The sequence below is a fragment of the Pelophylax lessonae genome (assembly GCF_965119305.1).
Source record: "Pelophylax lessonae genome assembly, chromosome: 8".
NCBI classification, from domain to species: domain Eukaryota; kingdom Metazoa; phylum Chordata; class Amphibia; order Anura; family Ranidae; genus Pelophylax; species Pelophylax lessonae.
Window position 1 is genome coordinate 181,988,955 of NC_138775.1, and position 25,454 is coordinate 182,014,408.

Here is a 25,454-nt window from a genome sequence, read left to right on the forward strand (position 1 = left end):
AAAATGACTCAGATCTGATCACAGATGTGGAAATACGGGACAACATGGGATCTAGCGATCACAGGTTGATCACATTCAGCATAAAGCATCATAGGAAAAGGAGGCACGAGGGTAGTACAAGAACACTAAATTTCAGGCGAGTTAATTTTTCAAAACTGCACTCAATATTGCAAGATATTACATGGGACCAAATCTTAGATACATTAAACACAGAAGAAAAATGGGAGTGCTTTAGGAACATATTAATTAAAGGTATCGCTGAGTGCATTCCAATGGGCAATAAATATAGAAGAACAAAGGTTAACCTGGGGTGGCTAAACCATAACGTAAAAAGTCATATAAAGAGGAGAGCAATTCTCATTAATTTATTTATAAATGATATAGAGGATAGGATAGAATAGCTCAATCTCAGTGTTTGCCGATGACACAAAAGTGAGTAGGGCAATAACATCACAGCAGGATATAGACACCCTACAAGAGGACCTCAATAGATTTATGGAGTGGGCAACTAGATGGCAAATGAGGTTTAACATTGAAAAATGTAAAGTATTGCACTTGGGTTATAAATATATACGCAAGTTACTAACTAGGCGGAGAAGCTCTGGGGATTCCAGAATGGAGAAGGGCGTCCTTGAAGATGACAGATTAAGCAATAGCATGCATTGTCAAGCTGTGGCAAGCAAAGCCAGCAGAATATTAGCATGCATTAAAAAAGGGATTTACTCCAGAGATAAAATGATAATTCTGCCCTTTATAAAGCTCTGGTTCGGCCACATCTGGAGTATTCCGTCCAGTTCTCGTCACCAATCCTAAGAAAGGATGTGTTGGAACTGGAGAGAGTTCAGAGAAGGGCAACAATATTAATATGGGGCTGGGGGGACCTCAAATACAAGGAATGACTACAAGCGCTACATTTATTCTCCCCGGAGAAGAAACGGTTGAGAGGAGATATGATAGTAATATACAAATATTTCAATGGTAATCCCAGTGTAGGAAGGAAACTATTCAGTCTCAGGGAGTGTAAGAGGACACGGGGTCACACAATGAGATTAGAAGAGAAGTGGTTTAGCCTTAAACTGCTTAGGGGGATTTTCACTGTCAGGGCGGTAAGGGTGTGGAACTCTCTTCCACAATCAGTGGTATCAACAGGAAGCATTGATATTTTTAAAAGACTCTTGGACATGCATCTTACTGAACACAATATACAGGGATATGGAAAATGGTTATCTACATGAACACACCCACACATATTGAACTGGATGGACTATTGTCTTTATTCAACCTTCCCAACAATTTAACTATGTAACTATGTATGCATTTATAAGTATAACATATATGAATTATTTTTTTTTCCACTTGCCTAGATTTTTCCCCTTCTATAGATTTTATATATTAAAACAGTTGTTCAGTGGAAATGTGAGGGTGACCCTAGCAAAAGAAGAAAATCACTTTAACGTTGATCAAAGAATGTGCCATAACATGGTCAGGCTAACAAGAAGCTCTGACCTCTGTCAGCAGTCATACAGATAAGTTATGGCCTAGGTATTGAAACGTGCCTAACTAGAAGAAACACAGAACTCAGGTGAGAAACAAAGAAGGGGCATGACCTTAACTAGCATAAAGGAGTATTCTAATCAGATAAGTAAAACCATGCTAAGAAATCTGCTTAGCACATATTAGCAGTTAAGGCATTGTTCTAAGTAATTGCTTCTATTTAAAGCTCAACTGTGCTACTGTTTGCACAAGATCTGTGTCATTGTGTCAAAGGGTATCTACCTTATTGAAAGGAAAAAGTAGCCATAATGTTTTAAACATTTTAGTTTAGTCCCTATGCTCGTCTTAATTAAAAAAAAAAACTTTAATGAAGATTTTCGTTCTGACCTATGGTGGCCATACACGCTGCGTTAAATGATTAATTTATTTTCCGATTGATCTCCTCCAATAGAAATAGTTGATCTATAGTGGACAACTCATTTGATCAATATAACACACAGGGAAGTGGATATCACTTCATAGTTAAGATACGATCATAATCTATGATCATAAATTATTGATCGCTTCTCTGATTCTGCAATGTAATTTTTAGAATCTGATCGATCGCATTCATGAATAAAGTATTTCAGTGCTGCCGCACTCAATCAAAAATTTTCTACCCTGGTAGATCAACTCAGTTATAACAAATCCAATGTAAATTGAGTCTAAATCAATCGGGGGTATTTAATGAATTGTGGATTCAGTTGTTTTGACCAAATTGCACATGAATTGCATACAAAATAGGCATTCCCCAGGAATTAAAATAAATATGTTGTCAGTGCCTTATTTCATATGTCGGAAAAAATATGTGCTCCAAATTCATATATGACATCAATAAATACCAAAACATATAAGTAAATATAACACTCCAAACTCATAGCAATTTGTAAAAGAAAACTAATCCCACTTTACATATCATAAATAAAGCTTATTAAAGTATCCAGTGCATGAGAAAGTGTACAGTGCTTCAATAAAGTGCAAAATCTTCACTTGAAGAAATGCAACCTGGTTCAAAGTGCACCCCTGTGTATCCTCCACCTTCCACTCTAAAAACTCACCAGAGGCAATGACCAGATCTATCTTATCTCGCTCAAAACACAATACTCCACAGGTACAGCTCTCTTCCAAAACAAACCATATATTGTGATATTCCCAGTTCTCTTTAAAACTCAAGAGGATACTGGTGGAAAGCAACGAAGTCTCCATAAGTCTCCATAGTGTAAAACTCTTATTTATAAGAATTATTAAAAGCAATATATTGCACTTACATGGTTTAAGTGTCAATCCCGACACTAAGGATTAAAACGCCTATGTCTTTAAGCCATGCCGGCTTCAGCCACTCACTAAGGTTTCAAGCAGGCACCGCTGTGTGAGATGACGTCACTTCTAATAAGCCCCAGCCTACGTGTTTCATCAAGATGATGTCTTCAGGGATGGATTGTCATCTTGACAAAATGTGTGTAGCTGGCTTTTTGGACGAAAGCCGAATATTGGGCGGTATTGACCGGTTCAATATGACCTGCCGACATTTGGCCCATGTGTACAGCTGCCAGTCTGGATTCTGACAAAGGGTCATGACCGAAAAAGGTCTGCCGATAAGCATCCGATCAGCACTCTACGAGTGCTGACCAATGTGCTCTGGTGAGGGGGGAGGCTTGGTCTTCCTGTAAGAACACAATAGCTCAGCGGGGGGAGATTGCTTTACTAACATAGAATTGTTAGTCCAGGATCTCCTCCCGAGCTCTTCAGTTATTTTTCATTTAGCCCATTGGGTTGAACAGAAAAAAAAAACTGATAATGTGTACTAGGCTTAATGACATAGGTGTCGAGAGTGACACTTAAACCATTTACGTGCAATATATTGCTTTTAATGTTTTTATGAATAAAGATCAAAAACGCCTGAATATGGTAAAGAAAAAAAAGCTCATTTACTTTTTAGTGAGCGTAGGGCATAGAGCGTAGGGCGACTGTACATGTGTAACCGGGGACAATTGGAAAGAATGGGTGTAACAGAACCACGACCCACACTGTTCTTGTGGGCTTCCATCAGAATACCGCTTCCTTCAGTCTTGAACATAGGTATCAGATATTACAGCCGCTCCCATACAAAACTAGCTGGAACTTAGCTTGTATAGATCTGGAACAACAACTTTTATGGAACAGACTCACACACAATATATACCACACAGGAGGACATCCCCCTCCTGATCAGATTACCCCACTAGGTCAGGTGCCTGATTACATTATCATATGCAGATGAAATTGTGTACAGAAATAAAATTAACATATCTAAGGAACAACCAACACAAACATTATTCTACTTTCCCCTCAGCAGCTAACAGATGACAGTGATTTAATTAACTTGAATTAATTAACTAGCAGGCTTGCTGTCATCGAGCTCCTGTAGTACAATACACATTATTATAAGTGTAAACACATACCCACAGACAACAGATGAGCAAATCAGCACAATCAACAATGTGTGGAAGACAGGTGGTTGAGCTGATGATATTAGCATCTGACTGTGTGGAGCAGTCCCCTATTGGCAATTGGCAGCTAGGACTTTAACATGGATCCTAGGCCTAGAGTCCCAGAGTCTTCAAATATTCCTTCATGTATATTGTTGATAATTATTACTGTCCTATTTGAAGTAATCAAACCATATTCTCAGTGTCCATTAGGTAGCTGTCCATCATTTTCTCGGTCACCCTGTGCCCCTAATAGACAGTGGGTGACTTACACATAAAAGGGGCCTAGGGGGCTGAGAGAGAGATTTTCAACCTCTCGAAGGTAAGCTGAGTTCCACAGGCCCTCCAACCAGAGTGACTCCCGTCACAATAGGTTTCCACATGTTGCGTGTAGTCAGGCATAGGGAAACAAGCAGAAAAACGTGTGAATGAGGCTTACTGCAAGGGCTCATTCACACAATAATATGCATAATATGCATTATGAGGCACGTCATAATGTGCATTACAACATGCTTTACACGATGCAGAGTAATGTGCTATATACAGTATATGCCTTGCCATTAACTCTACTCCACTCTTCAGTGCACTGCAGCACACCTGTGTTGGAGCACACCTCTTCACACAGAAGAATATGCTTTTTGCATTGTGTTACACTAAAAAAAAAAAAAAAAAAAAAAACATGCAAGACCTATTTTGCCATGTGTTGAGATGTGTTAAAAGCCCATTTAAATCAACAGGGCTGCCTAACGCAATACTCTTCAATGCATGAAAATGTGTACATTGCAGCTCTCTGCTTTCTGGCATTAATGGACCCCAATTGTTTCCCAGCAATCCTGAAAGTAAGACTGTTGTAACGTACAAAAAAAAAAATGGAAGAACGGATAAACATCTGTCATATGTGAATGTCTATTTATGTCATTAGGCAATTATTTATTTATTTTTTGTTTAAATTGACGTGCAAATGTGAGAAAGCAGCCATAATACTATCTAAATGGGCAATGGTGTATTTTTGTTAGCAGCGTCCTATTACCCATCCCTGCCAAAAACAAAACATAAAATACTTGCATCAACAAGGAAACAGCTCTGATTAAAGTCAACAACTATTGCTACAATACAAACCTGCCAATATTATGTTCCAGGACTTTGATCTGATTCTGGTCTTCTTGGTTTTGTCTCAGCATGTCCTGCTGTTCCTCGGGGCTCATTGTATTTAATCCATCCAGCAGCCATTTTTCCCGCGTGTTTTTTTTCTAAAAATGTAATAAAGAAAAAAAACCTTTTTATATGCATTATAATACCAATATCTGCAGTAGATACTACAAAGAGTCGTTTCAAAGTTTCCACAATTCTAAAGCTTGCATTTATTATCTTTTTTTTGCCCATTAGGGTAGGCAAAGAGTTATGAATATATCAGGCATGTAGGCGGCCGCTCTGCTGACTCAGGCATTGCTGCATAGAAGCCCACTGTTGTTTGTGCCCACCACTGCACAGCAACTATGAATTCATTCAAACCTTACTAGTGACTTTAAGAGGAACCAGAGGAATCATTGTGTTGTCATGGAGAGCTTTGTTAGACTTGATTTAGCTTTTTAAAGATCATATTAAAGCTGAACTGGTAGAAATGTAAAACAATATTTTTACAGTTTTATAGTTTATATTCATCTTATGATAGTTTCATGTATTTTAAATGCAGCTAATGTAAGTACAGAATTTGCCTTTATATTACTTCCCTGTTTTCCCTTTGCACCCCTGAGACTGGAAGAAGGACGCTCAGCACCCGAAGACAGTCAGGTTCTGCTGCAGTTCATATTTGCTATCAGTGAGCATTCTGACAACAGGAAAGAGCAGAGAGATGATCTCATCAGTGTGCTTCTACCCTTTCATTGTTCAATGAGCAGACTGGGAATGTGTTCCTGACCAGGTGCTGCTGTGGAAGTCAATGATTTGTCTGTGTACTCTGGCCAGACTGCCTGGATCCTAACATCACAAATGCCAGCTAAAACACTTCAACATTTTATGTAGTTTAAGTTCAGATTTATTATATTATATATTTATCATATACTGAACAAAATGATAAAAGCAACGCTTGTTTTTACTCGCATTTTTCATGAGCTGAACTCAAAGATCTAATAAAACCAGGATTCATCCGGGAAGAGAACACATCTCCAAAGTGCCAGACGCCATCGAATGTGAGCATTTGCCCACTCAAGTCGGTTACGACGATGAACTGCAGTCAGGTCGAGACCCCAATGAGGACTATGAGCATGCAGATGAGCTTCCCTGAGATGGTTTCTGACAGTTTGTGCAGAAATTCTTTGGTTATGCAAACCGATTGTTGCAGCAGCTGTCCGGTTGGCTGGTCTCAGACGATCTTGGAGGTGAAGATGCTGGATGTGGAGGTCCTGGGCTGGTGTGGTTACACGTGGTCTGCGGTTGTGAGGGTGGTTGGATTAATGGCCACATTCTCTGAAACGCCTTTGGAGACGGCTTATGGTAGAGAAAAAAACATTGAATTCATGGGCACCAGCTCTTGTGGACATTCCTGCAGTCAGCATGCCAATTGCACGCTCCCTCAAAATGACATTGGGGCTCAATTGGGCTCTGTGATAAAACTGCACATTTTAGGCCCCTTTCACACATACGGTCCGTTCAGTTCATCAGTTCAGTCACGTCAAAATGTATCAGTCTTTCATCCATTTTTCATCCGTTTTTTTCATCTGTTTTTCATCCGTTTTTCCATCCATTTTTTTTACATCCACTACCAATGCAAAAACGGATAAAAAACTGACCGTTTGTCCGTTTACATCCGTTTTTCGTATGATCTGTTTTTTTTGACGGATGAAAAACAGGGCATTCATCCGTTCCAAGCGGATGAAAACAGATGTTAACGGATGATCATCCGTTGTCATCCATTTTTACATAGAGATGCATTAATGTCCGTTTTTCATCCGTCAACGGATGGATGAAAAAGGGACAAATGGACCGTATGTGTGAAAGGGGCCTAAGAGTGGCCTTTTATTGTGGCCACCTGTGCAATAATCATGCTTTCTAATCAGCATCTTGATATGCCACACCTGTGAGGTGAATGGATTAACTGTGAGGTGGATGGATTATCTCGGCAAAGGAGAAGTGCTCACTAACACAGATTTAGACAGATTTGTGAACAATATTTGAGAGAAATAGGCCTTTTGTGTACATAAAAAAAGTCTTAGATCTTTGAGTTCAGCTCATGAAAAATGGGGGAAAAAACAAGTGTTGCGTTTATAACTTTGTTCCGTGTATAAAGGCTAATGTTGCACATCAGATACCACATAGTGCCACAGTATACTTTTAGCTTGCCATCCTCCACCCTCAAAGTGCTGTTGGAGACCCTGAAGTTCTAATGCAAATACCATGCTTTATGAACAATTATTTTCCCTCACTCTAATGGATTGTACAGACGATCCGAAAATCTAACCACAGATCGTCCGTTCTTTTTTTCGCATGCTAGTCTCATATCAAAAATAAAGAGTTTACTACAGTGGCGAAAATTTTTGTACGTCAGAAAAAAAATTCGGAAGTGATGTAATGGGTAATAGTGTATTTGTATTGTATTTTTGAAAGACAACTGTATTGATTAAACAAAAATTGTACGATCTGGTATGGCACAAGAAAAATTTTCGCACTTGTCCCATCGGATAATATCGGATGAACTGTCGTGATCGGCTCTCGAAAAGCTGTGTACTAACCATCAGATTATTGTACCATCACTTCGAAAGCGGTGTTTTTCGTATGATTTTTGGATCGTGTGTACGGTGTTCCTTAGACTTAAATGTGAAAAAGTTCAACTTAATATAAATAAGCTATCAGTAAATGGTAATTTATTAAATTTAGAGTTTAGATTAAAAAAAATTGTTTTCTCTACAGGTTTTGTTACATTACCTACCTGTTATGTAGTATGTTCCTTGATGTGCAGACTGCCATATTCTGTAGAAATCTTCACCGCTAAGCTGCCCTGTCCTCTTCCTGCTGCTGAACTTCTACTACATGTGTATTCACAAGCTATCCACAGACACAAACATTTTAAAGGGGAAGTTTACCTAACATTTATTTCTAAAGCTTAAGAGTCGGTTCACATAGAGGCGACACGACTCCTTACTACTTCGGGGGCGACTTGTGCATTACATTGCACCACGACTTCGGAGAGACTTGCAGGGACTTCACATAATGGAAGTCTATGCAAGTCGCTCCGAGGTCGCCCCGAAATAGTACAGGACCCTTTTTCTAAGTCAGAGCGACTTGTGTCGCTCCTATTAGAATGGGTCCTGTATCGGTCAATGGACCGCGAGGGAGCGCGACTTGTCAGGCTGACAAGTCGCCTGACAAGTCGCGCTAGTGTGAATGGGCTCTTAGTTACATTAATTACCTGTTATGTAGTATGTCTCTTGATGTGCAGGCTGCTGGTATCTTCACTGCAGAGTGCCCTGTCCTCTTCCTGTTGCTGAATTTCTGGTGCTGTGGGGGTTAACAGCTTCGGGTCTCTGGGCTCAGCTCCACTAAAGATGATCTGATGGGGACACCCCCCACCCCCTTGTGCCTTCTTCTACATTTGGAAAACTTCTTTCACTGAATACACGGTGTGTAACATAGTCTGTGAATGGGGGAGTCTGATCAGTCACAGAGTTTTCTCTTGCAATCACATGACTGTGTTACAGGCAGTTTATTCAGTGAAATCCATTTTCCTTAATGGAGAAGAGGGAAGGAGGGGGTGTGTCCCTATCATCTTTAGTGGAGCTGAGCCCAGAGACCTGAAGTGGTTAACCACCACAGTGCAGGAAATTCAGCAGCAGGAAGAGGACAGGGCACTCTGCAGTGAAGATTCAAGTAGCCTGCACATCAAGAAACATACTACATAACAGGTCAGCTGTAACGAAAACTTTAGGAAAAAACTTTTTTTTTTTGGTAAACTTCACCTTAAAAATGTTATTTTTCTAAATTAGCAGGTCTGCATAGTGGCTGTGACTTGTCCCTCTTATCAGATTTCAAATCTACCACGAAGGGACTATCTAACGGAGAACAACAGACTTTCTGCGTTCCTAAATTACACGAGCCAATCTACATTGCTACTGGCAAGAGATCATGCAATCCAAGCTGCCTTAATTTTAGGTCAAATAAGGGAGATAAGGAATACCTAAAATGCTGTATTAGTAATGGGCCAACTTTGGTGCCATGGCTTTTGAAAAGCTATAAAAACAAAAAGCAGAGCGCCTCTAAGTGTTATCAGTTTAATGAAAAGGGAAAGGCAGGTACAGGAAAACTGCTCACATTTAAAACAGTATAAAGTAGCTCATCTGTTAGGTGGTCTGCAGGAACACAGGGGTCCACGGCTGGATGTTTGTGGCTCCAAGAGGTGGTGCAGGGTATGGTGAAGGAGGGAGATGTTTGGAGGGCCAAGAGACCAGATAGTAGGATGGCCAGCGGCTTCAGGAAGGTGTTCTGTTCCTCAGGGAGACACCTGGTGAGCCGAGAGACCGTTGGGTAGGATGGCTGGCGGCTTCAGAAGGACGCCCTGCTCCTCAGTACATCCGGCGCCGACAGATAGGGGAGCCCAGCGTGACAGATCCAGCAGCCAATCGCACAACGCGTTTCCGAGCGTGCGCAGTAGCCTTACAGGGTTGTGCGCGCTCCTTTCTCAAGTGCAGCGGCATGACACAGAAGAGCTGAACATGTTTATAAGAAGCCAGCACTTAAACTTGTTCAGCTCTAAAAAAATTATGTCGGTCGATCACTAGTAAAAATGCCCAACTCTTATGTCTATGGCCACTTTAATCAAAATTCATCTTGGCTGCTTAAAGGTCAAAGCTTTGTTTTCTATCTTGAAGTGCCGGGCTGATGTCACCCAAGCTTGGAATGAACATTGTTTAAAGGCGTTTCAACACATTCTGTTTACCAAATGCACATGTTTCAGAGCAAACATATTTATGTACAAAGGATGTCTTTCTGTGCCTGCGCTGTATTTATTTTTCTGCAGACCACATGGCATGCACTCCATTGTTCCCAGTTCTCTACTGAAAGAAGTAAATCAAATCTATCTCTGTGGTATGTGCAGTTATATAATTCTGTGCAGGCTTCACAATATTATCATCTGCAGTCATGAAGGAATTTAGGACTATGAGAACAGAATGTGTACATATGTAAAACTGAGATGTACATTCTAGCTAGTGCTGACATTCACCAGATAACTCAGATGGTGACAAAAATCCAGTACCAGGAAAACTGCTGAGAAGTTTAAATCCCAGGGATAGCAGAGATAATAGGTGTCAAGCATTGGTGTGCGCAGCCGCAGCCTATTGCATTAGGATGTGCACCCCAGAGCACAAACACATGTGTGTATATCAGCAGAGCAGTGGACGGTGTCAGTGGAGCAGAGATTGGTGTCAGTAGGGCAGTGGACAGTCTCAGTGGAGCAGAGATTGGTGTCAGTAATGCAGTGGATGGTGTCGATAGAGTAGTGGACGGTGTCAGTGGAGCAGAGATTGGTGTCAGTAGGGCAGTGGACAGTCTCAGTGGAGCAGAGATTGGTGTCAGTAGGGCAGTCGACAGTCTCAGAGGAGCAGAGATTGGTGTCAGTAGGGCAGTGGACAGTCTCAGTGAAGCAGAGATTGGTGTCAGTAGGGCAGTGGACAGTCTCAGTGAAGCAGAGATTGGTGTCAGTAGGGCAGTGGACAGTCTCAGTGAAGCAGAGATTGGTGTCAGTAGGGCAGTGGACAGTCTCAGTGAAGCAGAGATTGGTGTCAGTAGGGCAGTGGACAGTCCCAGTGGAGCAGAGATTGGTGTCAGTAGGGCAGTGGACAGTCTCAGTGGAGCAGAGATTGGTGTCAGTAGGGCAGTGGACAGTCTCAGTGGAGCAGAGATTGGTGTCAGTAGGGCAGTGGACAGTTTCAGTGGAGCAGAGATTGGTGTCAGTAGGGCAGTGGACAGTCTCAGTGGAGCAGAGATTGGTGTCAGTAATGCAGTGGATGGTGTCGATAGAGTAGTGGACGGTGTCAGTGGAGCAGAGATTGGTGTCAGTAGGGCAGTGGACAGTCTCAGTGGAGCAGAGATTGGTGTCAGTAGGGCAGTCGACAGTCTCAGAGGAGCAGAGATTGGTGTCAGTAGGGCAGTGGACAGTCTCAGTGAAGCAGAGATTGGTGTCAGTAGGGCAGTGGACAGTCTCAGTGAAGCAGAGATTGGTGTCAGTAGGGCAGTGGACAGTCTCAGTGAAGCAGAGATTGGTGTCTGTAGGGCAGTGGACAGTCTCAGTGAAGCAGAGATTGGTGTCAGTAGGGCAGTGGACAGTCCCAGTGGAGCAGAGATTGGTGTCAGTAGGGCAGTGGACAGTCTCAGTGGAGCAGAGATTGGTGTCAGTAGGGCAGTGGACAGTCTCAGTGGAGCAGAGATTGGTGTCAGCAGGGCAGTGGACAGTCTCAGTGAAGCAGAGATTGGTGTCAGTAGGGCAGTGGACAGTCTCAGTGAAGCAGAGATTGGTGTCAGTAGGGCAGTCGACAGTCTCAGAGGAGCAGAGATTGGTGTCAGTAGGGCAGTGGACAGTCTCAGTGAAGCAGAGATTGGTGTCAGTAGGGCAGTGGACAGTCTCAGTGAAGCAGAGATTGGTGTCAGTAGGGCAGTGGACAGTCTCAGTGAAGCAGAGATTGGTTTCAGTAGGGCAGTGGACAGTCCCAGTGGAGCAGAGATTGGTGTCAGTAGGGCAGTGGACAGTCTCAGTGGAGCAGAGATTGGTGTCAGTAGGGCAGTGGACAGTTTCAGTGGAGCAGAGATTGGTGTCAGTAGGGCAGTGGACAGTCTCAGTGGAGCAGAGATTGGTGTCAGTAGGGCAGTGGATGGTGTCAGTAGAGTAGTAGACGGTGTCAGTGGAGCAGAGATTGGTGTCAGTAGGGAACTGGACAGTGTCAGTATTTTTTTTTTATTATCATTTTATTGTTTTATTATTTTTTACAATATTATTTTTTTATTATTTGTTCTACATTATTTTTTTTTGGAGCCTCATTGGGGGGCTTTTGTAAAATATCAGGGGTCTAAACAGAGAGAAAGGGACTAAGGACAAAGCTTTCCTAGTCCCTTCCTTTGCAGCCTCAGCTGCACTGGACAGCGGAAGTGCTCTTTTCTGTGCGGTTTCCTGTTCATTCACAAACTGAAGCATAGTAACATAGTTTACTATGCTTCTTTTAAGAATGAACACAGGAGCGATTAGTACAGATCACTCTCAATGTGTTCATTAATTCATCCGACCTGAAACATCCCCTGCAGCAGCCAACGAAAGAGGAAAGAAGCTGACAGCACTGCAGGGGAGAGACAGGAAAGCAGGAGAAATCAGCACCGCCCAGGGTGATTAGGGTGTGCCCAGCTACACCTAGCATACCCTATGCGCATGCCTGTGATGCCAAGTACTTATATCACCATTAATAGTGACAAGCCGTTATGAAACAAAGAAGAGAAACAAAAAAACGTATAAAAAGAGAATTAAAAATGTAAGATCATTTGGCTAAATATTGAGATTAGTGCTGTGAGTTCAGAAGGCCATACTTGAGACCATCAGTTTGCAATTCCATGTCTTCTGAATAGTACATACCAACCCTCTATTTTAGATGATGCACCTCCCATTATGCATGCAGATGCGGAGGGGCCCTCCTCAAAAACCACTGGTCCACTAATAACCTTTCACCCTGTCGTTTGGAGGCTGGGCTAGAGACGACAATTGTGCGCCCCCAAGTGACTGGTCTGGGCCGTTCAAACTGTGTGCATGCCCAATTCGCTCTTTCCTTCTATAGCTGTAGCAGCTGAGCTTAGCACACATTCACACAGCACACGTGTAATTTGAAGGGCCCCGAGCAGCCATAATGAGCTAATTTAGAGAAAGAGCGCACTGTGCATGTTCACTGTTTGTACGGCCTAGAGTGGCTGCTAGGGGCACACAACTGTAGTGTCCAGCCCGTTCTGCAACATTGGCTTGGCAGAATTGATTATGGTAGGGCCAGGAAGCTAGCCGCCGCATCGTTAACAACTGATAAGTAATCAGCTGTCAGAGGGTTTCCCACTGAAAGAAAAAAAAATGCCGGTAAAAAAAATGGTGTGGAGCCCCCCCTCAGTCCATACCAGGCCCTTTGGGTCTGATATGGATTTTGAGTAGAAACCCCGTGCCAAAAAAATGAAAAAAAAAAAAATGTTGGGGGTTTCCCCCAAAGTTCATGCCAGACCCTTATCCTTAACATGGGGGTGGGTGCTTTGGGGCAGGGGGGACAAGGGCCTCTTCCCAACAACCCTGGCCAGTGGTTGTGGGGGTCTGCGGGCAGGGGGCTTATTGGAATTTGGAAGCCCCCATTAACAAGGGGGCCCCCAGATCCTGCCCCCCCATGTGAATGAGGTACCCATTCACCCCAAAAAAAAAAAAGTGTAGTGTTACAAAAAAGAGATGGTTTTTGACAACTCTTATATTACTATGGGGCGTGGCCACCCAGTGACATCCCCCAGGGACCCCACCCCCTTGTGATGTCACCGCCCCATCATGCCCCGGGCTGTGACGCCACAAGGGGCGGGGTCTCCAGGTGATGTCACGGGTGGCCACACTGCTTAGTTACATAAGAGCTGGCAGTCGGCTTAGCTGGCATAACAGCAGGAGCGATCGTCGGAGCAGGACCGGATTTTGTTCTTATTTTGAGTGGGTTGGCGACGGCGGCGGCAGAAGAAGAAGAAAAAGACGACGATGACATAGACGGAGAGAGAAGACATCACTTGAAGGAGAAGACAGCAGAGGGAGGAGACTGGAGGAAGAAGACATCAGAAAAAAGAAAGACTCGTTGGAGCTACGACGGGGGACATTCTTCAAGTAATAAAGGACTTGTCAAAAACAGTCTCTTTGTTTTTTGTAACAAACTACACTTATTTTTTTTTGGGTGAATGGGTAGGGGTACAATGTACCCCATGCTCATTTACATAGATGGGATGCCCAGGATATGGGGGCCCCTTGTTAAAGGGGGCTTCCAGATTCTGATAAGCCCCCTGCCTGCAGACCCACACAACCACCGGCCAGGAAGAGGCCCTTGTCCCCAACCATATAAGGGACAAGGTGCTTTGGGGTGGAGGGGTGCAGAGCCCCCCCGTCCCAAAGCACTCACCCCCTATGTTGCGGGCATGTGGCCTGGTATGGTCCAGGAGGGGGGGTGCTTGTCCCCCCCCTTTCCTGACCTGCTGGGCTACATTCTCAGATAAAGATCTGGTAGGGATTTTGGGGGGGGGGGGGGGCCATGCTGTTTTTTTTCCGATTTTGTGGCATGGGGATTTCCCCCCTAATCCATATAACGCCGTTTTTTTTTTTACATTTTGGCGTGGGGTTCCTCTCCCCTAGTCCATACCAGACCCAAAGAGCCTGGTCTTGGACTGGGGGGGGGGGGGAACGACGACCCTATGCCGTTTTTTTTATCAACATTTTTTTTTCTTTCAGCTATCTCATTGGTTGTTAAGGACATGGTGGCCAGCTTCTCGGCCTGCTCCTTAACAACCAGCTAAAATTATCATTCTGCTAATGCTCTGCAACCGCCCTGCAAATGCGGCACAACCGTATGCCAGTGCAGTTGCAATGCTTTGCTATAGACTTGAATGGGAGGCATTGAAAGGCTTCAAATGCCTCCTGACTCGACATGAGGCTTCAATTTTGAAGAGAAGCGACGCAACGCTAACGTTTCATGTTTTTATAAATTACAATTCATGTTTTTATATATTATATCTTGTGCATAGGCATTTGGGAGGCGTTTTTAACGCCCCTCAAATGCCTGCTTTTAAAGCCAGCGTGAAAAAAAGTGATTTTTCAAAGAAGTTGGAAGTCTCATCTAAGCTATCAATTCAAAGTATTTATCCAGTGTTGAATTCAAATTGAATACTTGGTGCATCAATAAAAATCAAAATGTGGATGATTTAATGACAGCCAGTGAAGAAGACAAATAAAGGACCAAAAGGTAGATTAAGCTAGAAAGAAAAAACATGGAAAAATCAAACGAATACAGTGAAACTAAGCATATTGCATTGGCTTGCAGCAAAAAAATAAAACAATTGTACACTCGACTGGCAGAAGTGATGCCATTAGCTACAGGGAATTCTATTTTGTAGGTGAGAGTAGAGAAAAATGCCATTTCTGAAGTGCAGAAATGACCAGATTGTCACATGAAATATGAATGGAGGACCCTCTGTGATATCCTAATGTTGAAGAGGGTATGAGTTCTTAAAATAACACAGAACCAAGGCACACACACACCAGATCTTTACCAAACCCTACACAAGGAGTGATGGACTCTACCAGTGGCCATACCAAGTTTCAGCCCTTAAACACAATGGTGCAGATGGCGCTGAAGAAGAAAATAATCAAAGCATGGTACACAGTCAACAGCCAATATCAGAAACAGGGATAGGAAAAAGATCAGGGTGGCTGGTGAACAAATGTAGCCACATACCAACTGAAGTTGGTAAATAGAGAAAAAGGAACGCAGGAAAATCCTCTAATCCTCTTATAACAGGTGTTGGTTTGAGCACAACTAAATAGTGAGCTTGATCGAGAGGCTGGGTGAGGACTTCCACTGTAGGAGCTTTTAAAATCAGCATGACATCTATCAATATCCGATGACACCTATTCCTACCAGTCCTGAAAGAAAGCATGCTGTAGCAAGAAAGGGGAGAACACATCGTAATAGAACCACAAGTAGCAGATCTGCTTTACTGCTAATCTATTAGACAGAATACGTCTTATAAAAAGGAGTGGAAGACCAACGTTCCTTGAAACAAGACAGAAACTTGAGCTCTGATACTGCTGAGAGCAAAACATTGGCCCAGGCTCAGCTATTTTCCCACCCTCCACCAATTTATATGTTTTTATGATTTTTGAACTAAATTAGATTAACATTTATAATTTTATTCATTTACATTTTTTTTTCCTTACAAAACCCTGGTGTGTTCAAGGAAACACAGAACGGCAAGGAGTAAGTGAAGGCAAGGCCTATGAGCAATATCTCCTGAATTAATGACAAGGCAGCCTTTTTTCTGCTTCCACAGATGTACACTATATTGCCAAAAGTATGCCTTTACACGCACTTGAACATTATTGGCATCCCAGTCTTAGTCTGTAGTGTTTAATATTGAGTTGGCCCACCCTTTGCAGCTATAACAGCTTCAACTCTTCTAGGAAGGCTGTCCACAAGGTTTAGGAATGTGTCAATGGGAATGTTTGACCATTCTTCCAGAAGCTCATTTGTGAGGTCAGGCAATAATGTTGGACAAAAAGGCCTGGCTCGCAGTCTCCGCTTGAATTCATCCCAATGGTGTTCTTTCGGGTTGAGGTCAGGACTCTGTGCAGGCCAGTAAAGTTCCTCCACCTCGAATTCGCTCATCCATGCCTGTATGGACCTTGCTTTGTGCACTGGTCCAAAACATTTGGTCGAGGGGGGGTTATGGTATGGGGTTGGCCTTGGCCCATTAGTTCCAGTGAAGTGAACTCCTAAGGTGTCAGCTTATAAAGAAATTTTGGGCAATTTCATGCTCCCAGCATTGTGAGAACAGTTTGGGGATGGCCCCTTACTGAACCATCATGACTGCACACCAGTGCACAAAGCAAGGTCCATAAAGACATGGATGACCGAGTTTGAGGTGGAGGAACTTGAATGGCCTGCACAGAGTCCTGACCTCAAACGGATAGAAGACTTTTAGGACAAATTAGAGCAGGGACTGCGAGCCAGACCTTCTTGTCCAACATCAGTGCCTGACCTCACAAATGCGCTTCTGGAAGAATGGTAAAACATTCCCATAGACACACTCCAAAACCTTGTGGACACCCTTCCCAGAAGAGTTGAAGCTGCTATAGCTGCTAAGGGTTGGGCCAACTCAATATTGAACCCTACGGACTAAGATTGGGATGCCGTTAAAGATTGAGTGCGTGCAAAGGCAGGTGTCCCAATACTTTTGGCAATATAGTGTATATACTGATAGGATGATCTTGCTATGGCTCATCATTGATAATAAATATATTCCTCTAAAAACCAACTCCAGATCCAAAATTTGAAGGTCTTCTGTCCAGCTTACTTTAATTGCAGGAAGGCCAGACAGATCAAAGTTATTTCATATTTCTGATTGCCAAAGAAGACAACACTTCCTTGCCTGACAAAGATGAAGTGTTTGATGAGAATGTACAAGTTGACTTTGCTAAAGCAATCCAATCCTTTTGGCAGAAACATTTTTTTCTTGTGGAAAACAGGAACAAAAACAATACATATTTATTCAGCTGCTTGTGTAAGGCCTAAGTGTATTTAGGCAACTACTGAATTACTTACTATTGTGTGAATGCGTTTTAAATAGATAATTTTATATCTTGGTCTGTTAAGTCACAATGACTGGTTTAATTTACTGATTAACCACTTAAGGACCGGAAGGTTTTACCCCCTTAATGACCAGGCCATTTTTTGCGATACTGCACTGCGTTACTTTAACTGACAATTGGGCGGTCCTGTGACGCCAAATAAAATTTGTCCTTCTTTTTCCCCACAAATAGAGCTTTCTTTTGGTGGTATTTAATCACCTCAGAGATTTTTTATTTTTTTTTATGCGCTATAAACAAAAAAAGAGCAACAATTCTGAAAAAAAAACAATATTTTTTACTTTCTGCTATAAAACATTTTCAATAATAAAAAAAAAATGTTTAAATCACATTTTTTTTTCATCATTTTAGGCCAATATGTATTCTGCTACATTTTTTGGTAAAAAAAAATCCCAAAAAAGTGTATATTGATTGGCTTGCACATAAGTTATTGCATCTACAAACTAGGGGAAAGATTATGTTTTTTTTTTTACTAGTAATGGCGGTGATCAGTGATTTTTAGCGGGACTGCAACATTGCAGCAGACAGATCGAACACTTAACTGACACTCTTGGGGGGACCAGTGACTTTACAGTAATCAGAGCTAAAAATATACACTCTTACTGTACTAATGACACTGGCAGGGAAAGGGTTAACACCAGGAGCGATCAAAGGGCTAGGTGTGTCCCTAGGGGGGGCTTTCTAACTGTATGGGGGATGGACTTGCTGGATGAACACAGAGACCCGTGTTCCTAAAAAGGAGGAACACAGGATCCCTGTGTTCATCACTGACAGAACAGCGGCCTGCCGTGTTTACATTGTGCGTGCCCCCACTAGCTGTTTTACCAAGCCACGTACAGGTACGCCGTTTCGCGGGACAGAGCCAACCTGCCGCAGTAAAGGTACGGTGGCTGGTTGGCAAGTGGTTAATAATGACACTAAAAGTTTCTACATTTTAAAAAATTAAGATACTGTGGAGGATACAGAAGTGTTAAAATGGCCATCAGCAGTTTTAATCCGGGATAATAGATCTAACTTCTCTAACTTTTTTTTTTGGCCTCTGGACACAAACCCCCTAGAAGTCTTTTGGGCTGTAATGAAAGTGCAGCCAGGAGAGCAAGACCTGTAAACAATCACAAGAAGCCAAGGTAAGCATGCATCTGTGGTCGAGGAGGGTGGTTTAGTTTACATTAAATTTCACAGTACATACATAAATAAAACACAAAATAACAAAACACAAAAAATACATACATAAAACACATAAAAATAGAGCGGATAAACACAAATAACAACATTTAAAAATTAAAGAATATAAACCCACATAACTTAATATTTATCAATGAAAGCAGATAAGCTCACATAACATAATATTAAGTGTCGGTTCACACTATGGCGATCCGACTTCGGGGGCGACCTGTGAAGTCGCATACACCGCGACTTCGACGCGACTTGCATGGACTTCACATAATGGAAGTCAATGCAAGTCGCTCTGATGTCACCCCGAAGTAGTACAGGAACTACTTTCTAAGTCGGAGCAACTTGAGTCGCTCCTATTAGAACGGTTCCCATAGCACAGAATGGACCGCGACTTGTCAGGCTGACCCGTCGCCTGACAAGTCGCGGTAGTGTGAACCGGGACTAAAGGCAATCAAGTCAAATAAAATATTTTTTATCCATTAAAGAAGAAATGGGTGCAAATAAGTAATTTCTGGAAATACAAAGAAACTATTTTTAAATTCTGATATACTGCAATATGCTGTACCTTTAAATGATGTAGTTTTAATTTTCCTTCTTCAATTTTAAGGCGTCTTTGTGCAATTTCTTCTTGCAACTTCCTCTTATCCTGAAACAAAAAATATATATAAATCAATGGATGATTAATTTATGGAAAATTCTAAGTTAGGTATGGTCATAAAAGTCTCAACCCTACTTTCAGTATATAATGGCCCAATGTTGCCCAGTTAAGGACAGGCTACTTAAGGATATTCTTTTGCTATTTAAGGAGCAAAAACGAGAACATCACCTGCTGAAAATGTAAATTTTTGCAGTTAAGATTTCCTGACTAGTTGGAAAATCTGAATGCAACAAAGCTAAACCTTCTCATTGTCAATGGGTGAATGGCATGGGAAATGACAAGTCATAATCCTACAGAGGTCAGACAGATGGCTCCCCACCTGTCATTCTCTAGGAGTTACCTCCCTGCCTATGGCCATCCTTATCCTGTACTTCACAGGGTCTATTGGTTGCCCAACTTTGTTAAAGATAAACCCCTAATTCCTTTAAATAGGTGTTCAAAGTAACAAAGCACATGCCCTAAATGAATGATATTGTGCCCCCCACCCTAATTGCTTTAAATGTAAAAATGTAAAAATCTTCCAATGTTGTTGTATAATCACATTATGACAATGAATACATTCATCAGATAGTGTCTATTCAAATAAATCACCAAGACACACATTTATATCTAAAGGTGAACCACACTCATTAGGGCCCACAGCCACCCAGTAGAGTACATATCACACTTAGTAATAGATAGGTGCACATGCATAGCAAGGAAAGAACCCAGCAGGGACGTTTTGCTGAAAATGCTGCGTCACATGCAGGGTCCATCTGAGCCAAACAGTCAAGATTACTAGAATGGGGAAATAGTATTTGACTTGGTCGTCTACGCTCAGGGGGGTAAATAAGGGACAATTGTGCCACGGGTCAACACTGCCAGATCACAGTATTTTGCGTAAAAAAAGACTTTCTTGTATGGCAAAAATAAAAATCTGCATTTCCCAAATTCCAACCAAGGCCATATGGCGTTTACTACAGAAAATGTATTTTTTTATGCAAAAAATTAGATAAAAGGAATCCGCCTGCTCAGCAGGGGATCGGCGGACTCCGTGTGTGAAAGAGCCCTAAGAGTTAAGCCTCAGGTGTTTATAATTTATTAAATTGTGCTAAGTTTGATGGTTAATGTGAGAATTGGGGTTATGTGTTAGGGTCTCAATAGTACTAGGTAAGAGGACAATTTGTGACAGTTATTTTTTTATTCTTTTCATTTCCATAAACCTAACACCAAGAACTAATTTAATTGTGTTAAGGCACACAGGAAGCAGTAAAAACAAATATACTGCTATTTTGGATGGAAATGGGTAACATACATAAAAAATATTAGTGGAGCTTTCCCAAAACACTCACATGAAACACTTACCTTGCGGATTTCACACTTGCAGAAATGCAGAAACCTTTACAAAACACATACTAGATATTTATGTTTTATTGTGTATGTAATTTAGCACCATCCAACAACTAACACCTCATTTTGAGAATCTGCACTATAATTCTGTCAGGGGAAAACTTTTTCTAAAACAGCAAAAAGTCAGCAAAAACCAAAAGTAAATAGTAAGGTTTAAGCTGGGAAATCTGAAAATTATAATTTTTACAGTGGGACATATTTTTGCATACAAAAAGAGATAATACCATATAATGTGTATATATATATATATATATATATATATATATATATATACATATTCCACAATTCTAAGGTGGAAAAGAGGGACATCCTATAGGATTGAATATTTAGGCAATATACAGGTCCCTGTGACATAGACCAAGAAAAGTTTGAAATTAAAAAAAGAACAAACAATTATACTCACCTAGGTGGATGCAGCATTGATCTGATGCTGCATCTGTCCCCCGTCAGCTCTACCGTGAGAATTGAACAATAAAATTCTGTGGATCGCTCAGTTCTCCCCCTCCGCTCTGAGTAGAGAGCCAGGACTGTCAGTCAGTGGATCTCTGCTCTCCCCTCCAGCGTTCACTGGAGCACTGAGCTGTGGAGGAGGCAGAAGAGGCTAGCTCAGTCTCTCAGGGCACCGCTAAGAGGCCGAGTCAGGTGCCGATCCAGGCATATGGGTGGATCCCGACTATGTGGTACAGATCTTTCACGAGCCTGGACCAGCTGAGTGACCTCAGCGGACAGCAGGCTTTAATCCACTGTCGCCTGAAAATGGGTCACTGGAGTGCAGAACAAACTGCATTCCCGTGATTCATAGGAAAAGTATGACCAAAAAAAGCTTTCTCCTTTAAAACACATGAATAGTCAGTTAAATATACTAGGGCTTCTTTACTACTACTTTTCCTTTATTTCTTACTTTTAAAACTAGCCATTACAATGCTTAGTAAGATGGATGAAAAAAAATAATGTAGCACTTAGTTAGGTTTTAAACCATGCTGTGATTTCCGAGCTAGTGTGGTCAACAGTGTAATCCCTCTCCCCACTGCAGTATAAAATTGAGTTCCACCCAAGAGTGGAAGCTCCGCTTATCTGCTTCCTCCCCCCTTTCATTGCCACATTTGGCACCTTTTAGGAGGGAGGGGGGAACGGGTACCTGTTTTTGGTACCTGTCCCCACTTCTGTGAGAGCCCGCCGCAGCAAGGTCCCTCGAAAATCCGGCCCCCCTCCTCTTTCCCCCCGTTGCCGAGCCAGTTAGCATGCTCAGTAGGGAACCGGCTGTGAAGCCAAAAGGCTTTACTGCCGAATTCCCTTAGCACAAATTGCAGGGGCAGCACCCGAGAGCCGATCAGAAAATCAGCTGGGGTGTTGACATCGTGGGATCCCTGGACAGGTAAGTGTTCTATTATTAAAAGTCAGCAGCTACAGAATTTGTAGCTGCTGACTTTAAATTTTTTTAGTGGGGGGGCGGAACCACACTGCTCAGAAAAAAAGGTATATCTAATGAGGTATGTTTGGCAATGCTCATATCTGGCAGCAGGTGCACAGCGGAGACCAACATCCTCAATCACCACAGCAGGGGGAGGGGTCAGTTCGGATAATAACATAAGCACTCTCGATAGTAAGGGATCATTCAAAGTTGGTGGGGCTGTGTAATCTATCTGCTGCCTGCTAGTAAGCATCCACTGCACTCACAACAGTAAAGTATAAGTCAGTGCTGTTGGGGCTGTGAAATTAATCTGTGGGCTGCTAGTAAACATCCACTGCACAGAGCAGTGGAAGTTTACTAGCAGCCCGCAGATCAATCAGTCAGGATCCTTCACTTCTGTCATTGCAGTCTTTATTCTGCATATAGCCATGCACATTTGGACATCTCACCCTTGCTGCAATGTGCTTTCCTTCCTAGGATTTAACTTCAGATAACAGCAATACACCCAAGTATGATCATCAAGAGCACAGTCAATGCAGGCTGCCAGTTTTCTCAGATAATGCAATCTATAGCCAAGCTGGTTCACAGAGATAATTGCTGGAAATTGGCTGTGCATGTTTGCTCTGAGGCACCACCTGCCTCTACATGTTACCTTCATGCAGCTTCCTGTAAATCCAGCTGCCAGTGCTGCATTAGGAGAAGCGTCTGTGGAGTCACCTGGAAGTGTATAGTACATCTCCTCTGTTCCTCAGTAGACTCCCTGTCAGGGAGATGTACAGTATGCATGAACACCACCTTCACCAACACTGGGCATTCACACAGAGTAGTAACCTGTTCTCAGTAATAACATAGAGAGGTTGGTGTTTCCCTGTTTGTCTTCCCCCTCCAGCTGGCTCTCTAGGGAGTTGCAGGATTCAGCAATATGAACAGATCCTGTAGGGTGGGGGTTGAATTGCAGCTTCTACTGGTTCTCATAATAATAATGGCTCAGTCAGCAGTGGCAGGGCTGTGTAAGTGATCTGTCGTCTGCTGGTACATTCACTGCATTTATAACAGCTCAGTGAAGGCAGGGCTAGCAAGAGCTAAACCGGGGCAGACAGCATGTGCGTGTGTTCCTCCACAGTGAGTAATCTAATTCTCCATTTTAGTGTTATATTTTTCTATATGAGAAGATAAGAGAGGGGGTGGTGGCTACAGTGCTGTGCTGTAACTCCATACCATAGGAATGCCCATAAATTGGACTTCAGCCTGGGGTGGAGCTGACAGCTAGCACACATAGACATAAAAATGTGGTTTTTATTGAATCTGAACAGGAGCAGGGTATTCAACAAGAATATTTAAGTTGTGGTAAAACATTTCTAAACGGTACATTTATTTAAAAAGATTGCTAATTCACAGGTAAAAAAGGGACATTTATAGAAGGAACAAGGGACAGAGGGCTTTGGTTTCAACAAAGTGACACCCCCTCTAACAAGGGACAGTTGGGAGCAATGTATTTTATACTGTATATATATATATATATATATATATACACACTGTATATATATTACAGTATTTATAGCATACCAGTTGTCGCAACACAATAATTCAAAAAAATTTGATGAATGTTCTCAGATGTATCAGGCCAACAGTAACAACAGAATGTACTGTAACATTACTTGGCATCATACAAGAAACTTCCTTCCTGTAGCAAGAAAATCCTTTGTTAAACTGTACTATAAATGTCGATAATCCCACTACTTTAGAAAGAATGCAGCAATACCTGAAACAAGACATGTTCTATTTTATGAGGCAGTGCAAATAACCATATGGTGCATTTGTGGTAAATGGCTGCCCACTTATTTGGTGAGATGTGTTACAAATCAAACATCAACTTGTTAGACTGCTGTCAGAGGTGCTGAAGAGTTAGCAAAGTCCACTAACTCTACAGCAGTGCTGACAGAGCTCCATTTGCCCCACAATGCTTTATTCACTGTATTATATTTGAACCCAATAACTAATCTTGGATTTCACATTTTTCGCAAATATCTGGGAAACAAATTGCCTGTGCTTTCAACGTTTTTTATTTTTTTCACCCATGCCACTGACTTCAACTTCCTGTTTGCTAAGTGTAAGGGTCTGTCTGTTTACATAATCAGCCCCAGTAGCAAAAACCGACGAAGAAAGCAATGAGTTAAACAGACAAGGAGGCCATTCCTGCACACAGGGTAAAAATACCCCCCAATGCCATGGTGGCCATGATTACAAGACAGCAACATTTTGAATTCTATATCAGCTTTTAGAAAATCTTATAACTACTGATTCAAACAGTAGTAACTTTTAAAGCATACAAAAACACAAAGAAACTAAAACAATATATACTCATATAATTACAAAAATAAAAAAAATATTTTTGTGAAGTGAAAAAAATGGAGAACCAATATAAATGAATCAAAAGTCTCATAAATAATTCAATGTGCCCAAAAAACATCCACACTAAACTGAGGGATGCTGTGTATATATTTAAAAAGTGAATTGTTTTTACAACATAAATAATCCATAAATCATTCAGAAGATCACTTCTTGGACAATCCACCCAGTGACTCTTCAATCCGAAGATAAATGCATTCCACTGTGCTCCCTTCACCAAAGTTTGGAAACGCACTCACTAGAAACTTTTGCCAATCTTGCAACAGAAAGGCAAATACAGCATGGCTCTATTCCTTTTCAATTTATCTCTTTTTATTCAGGGATTCACATGGTTATACATAACATTTTCAACATATACATCTTTTTCATAATATATATCATAATATATAACATCTCTATCTGCTATTTTCCTAAAACATTTTTCTTTCCTCCCCCCCCCCTTCCCTTCCCTCCCCTCCCTCCCACCCAACACGACAGAGAAGAAAAAAAAAAAAAAAAAAAAAAAAAAAAAAAAAAAAAAAAAAAAAAAAAAACCAAAAGAACTTATTGTAATAAACAGAGATGGGGGGATACTCTCTTTTGCTATCTCACTTTCCTTCTCATTTTATTTTGTGAAGTATCGTTTCCCTTCTTCAGAGCATATCCAGTGGTTCCACAGTTCCCAAATTTTTCTATGTTTCTCCTGTCTATTTTGTGCCGCTGCAATCAATTCTTCCAATCTCCTGTTATCTTCTATCCTTCGTATCCACTCGGACACTAAGGGAGGTTGTGTTTTTTTCCAGGCCCCTGGAATGCATGCCTTTGCTGCATTTATCAAATGAGGAATTATGGATCTTTCATATTTTTTTGCTGGAATATCCGATAGGTTTAATAGAAGAAAAGACGGATTCTCCTCTAATTCGTGTTCTACAAATTTCTGAACTATATCCTTCACCCCTGTCCAGTAAGTTTTTATTTTAGAGCAGGACCAGAAGATATGGTACAAGGTTCCCACTTCCGTCCCGCATCTCCAACATAGAT

At 41.8% G+C, this 25,454-nt stretch overlaps 1 protein-coding gene across 1 annotated transcript in view; it reads right to left on the minus strand.

The window, feature by feature from the left end:
- PALMD (palmdelphin) overlaps nucleotides 1–25,454 on the minus strand; it is a 117,638-nt gene that overhangs the window by 49,288 nt on the left and 42,896 nt on the right. The window contains exons 2-3 of the mRNA XM_082265862.1: nucleotides 19,133–19,213; nucleotides 5,121–5,251 (exon numbers count right to left, since the gene is read on the minus strand). Of these exons, the coding sequence (XP_082121988.1) occupies nucleotides 5,121–5,251; nucleotides 19,133–19,213 (212 nt within the window). The remainder of the gene's footprint in view (nucleotides 1–5,120; nucleotides 5,252–19,132; nucleotides 19,214–25,454) is intronic.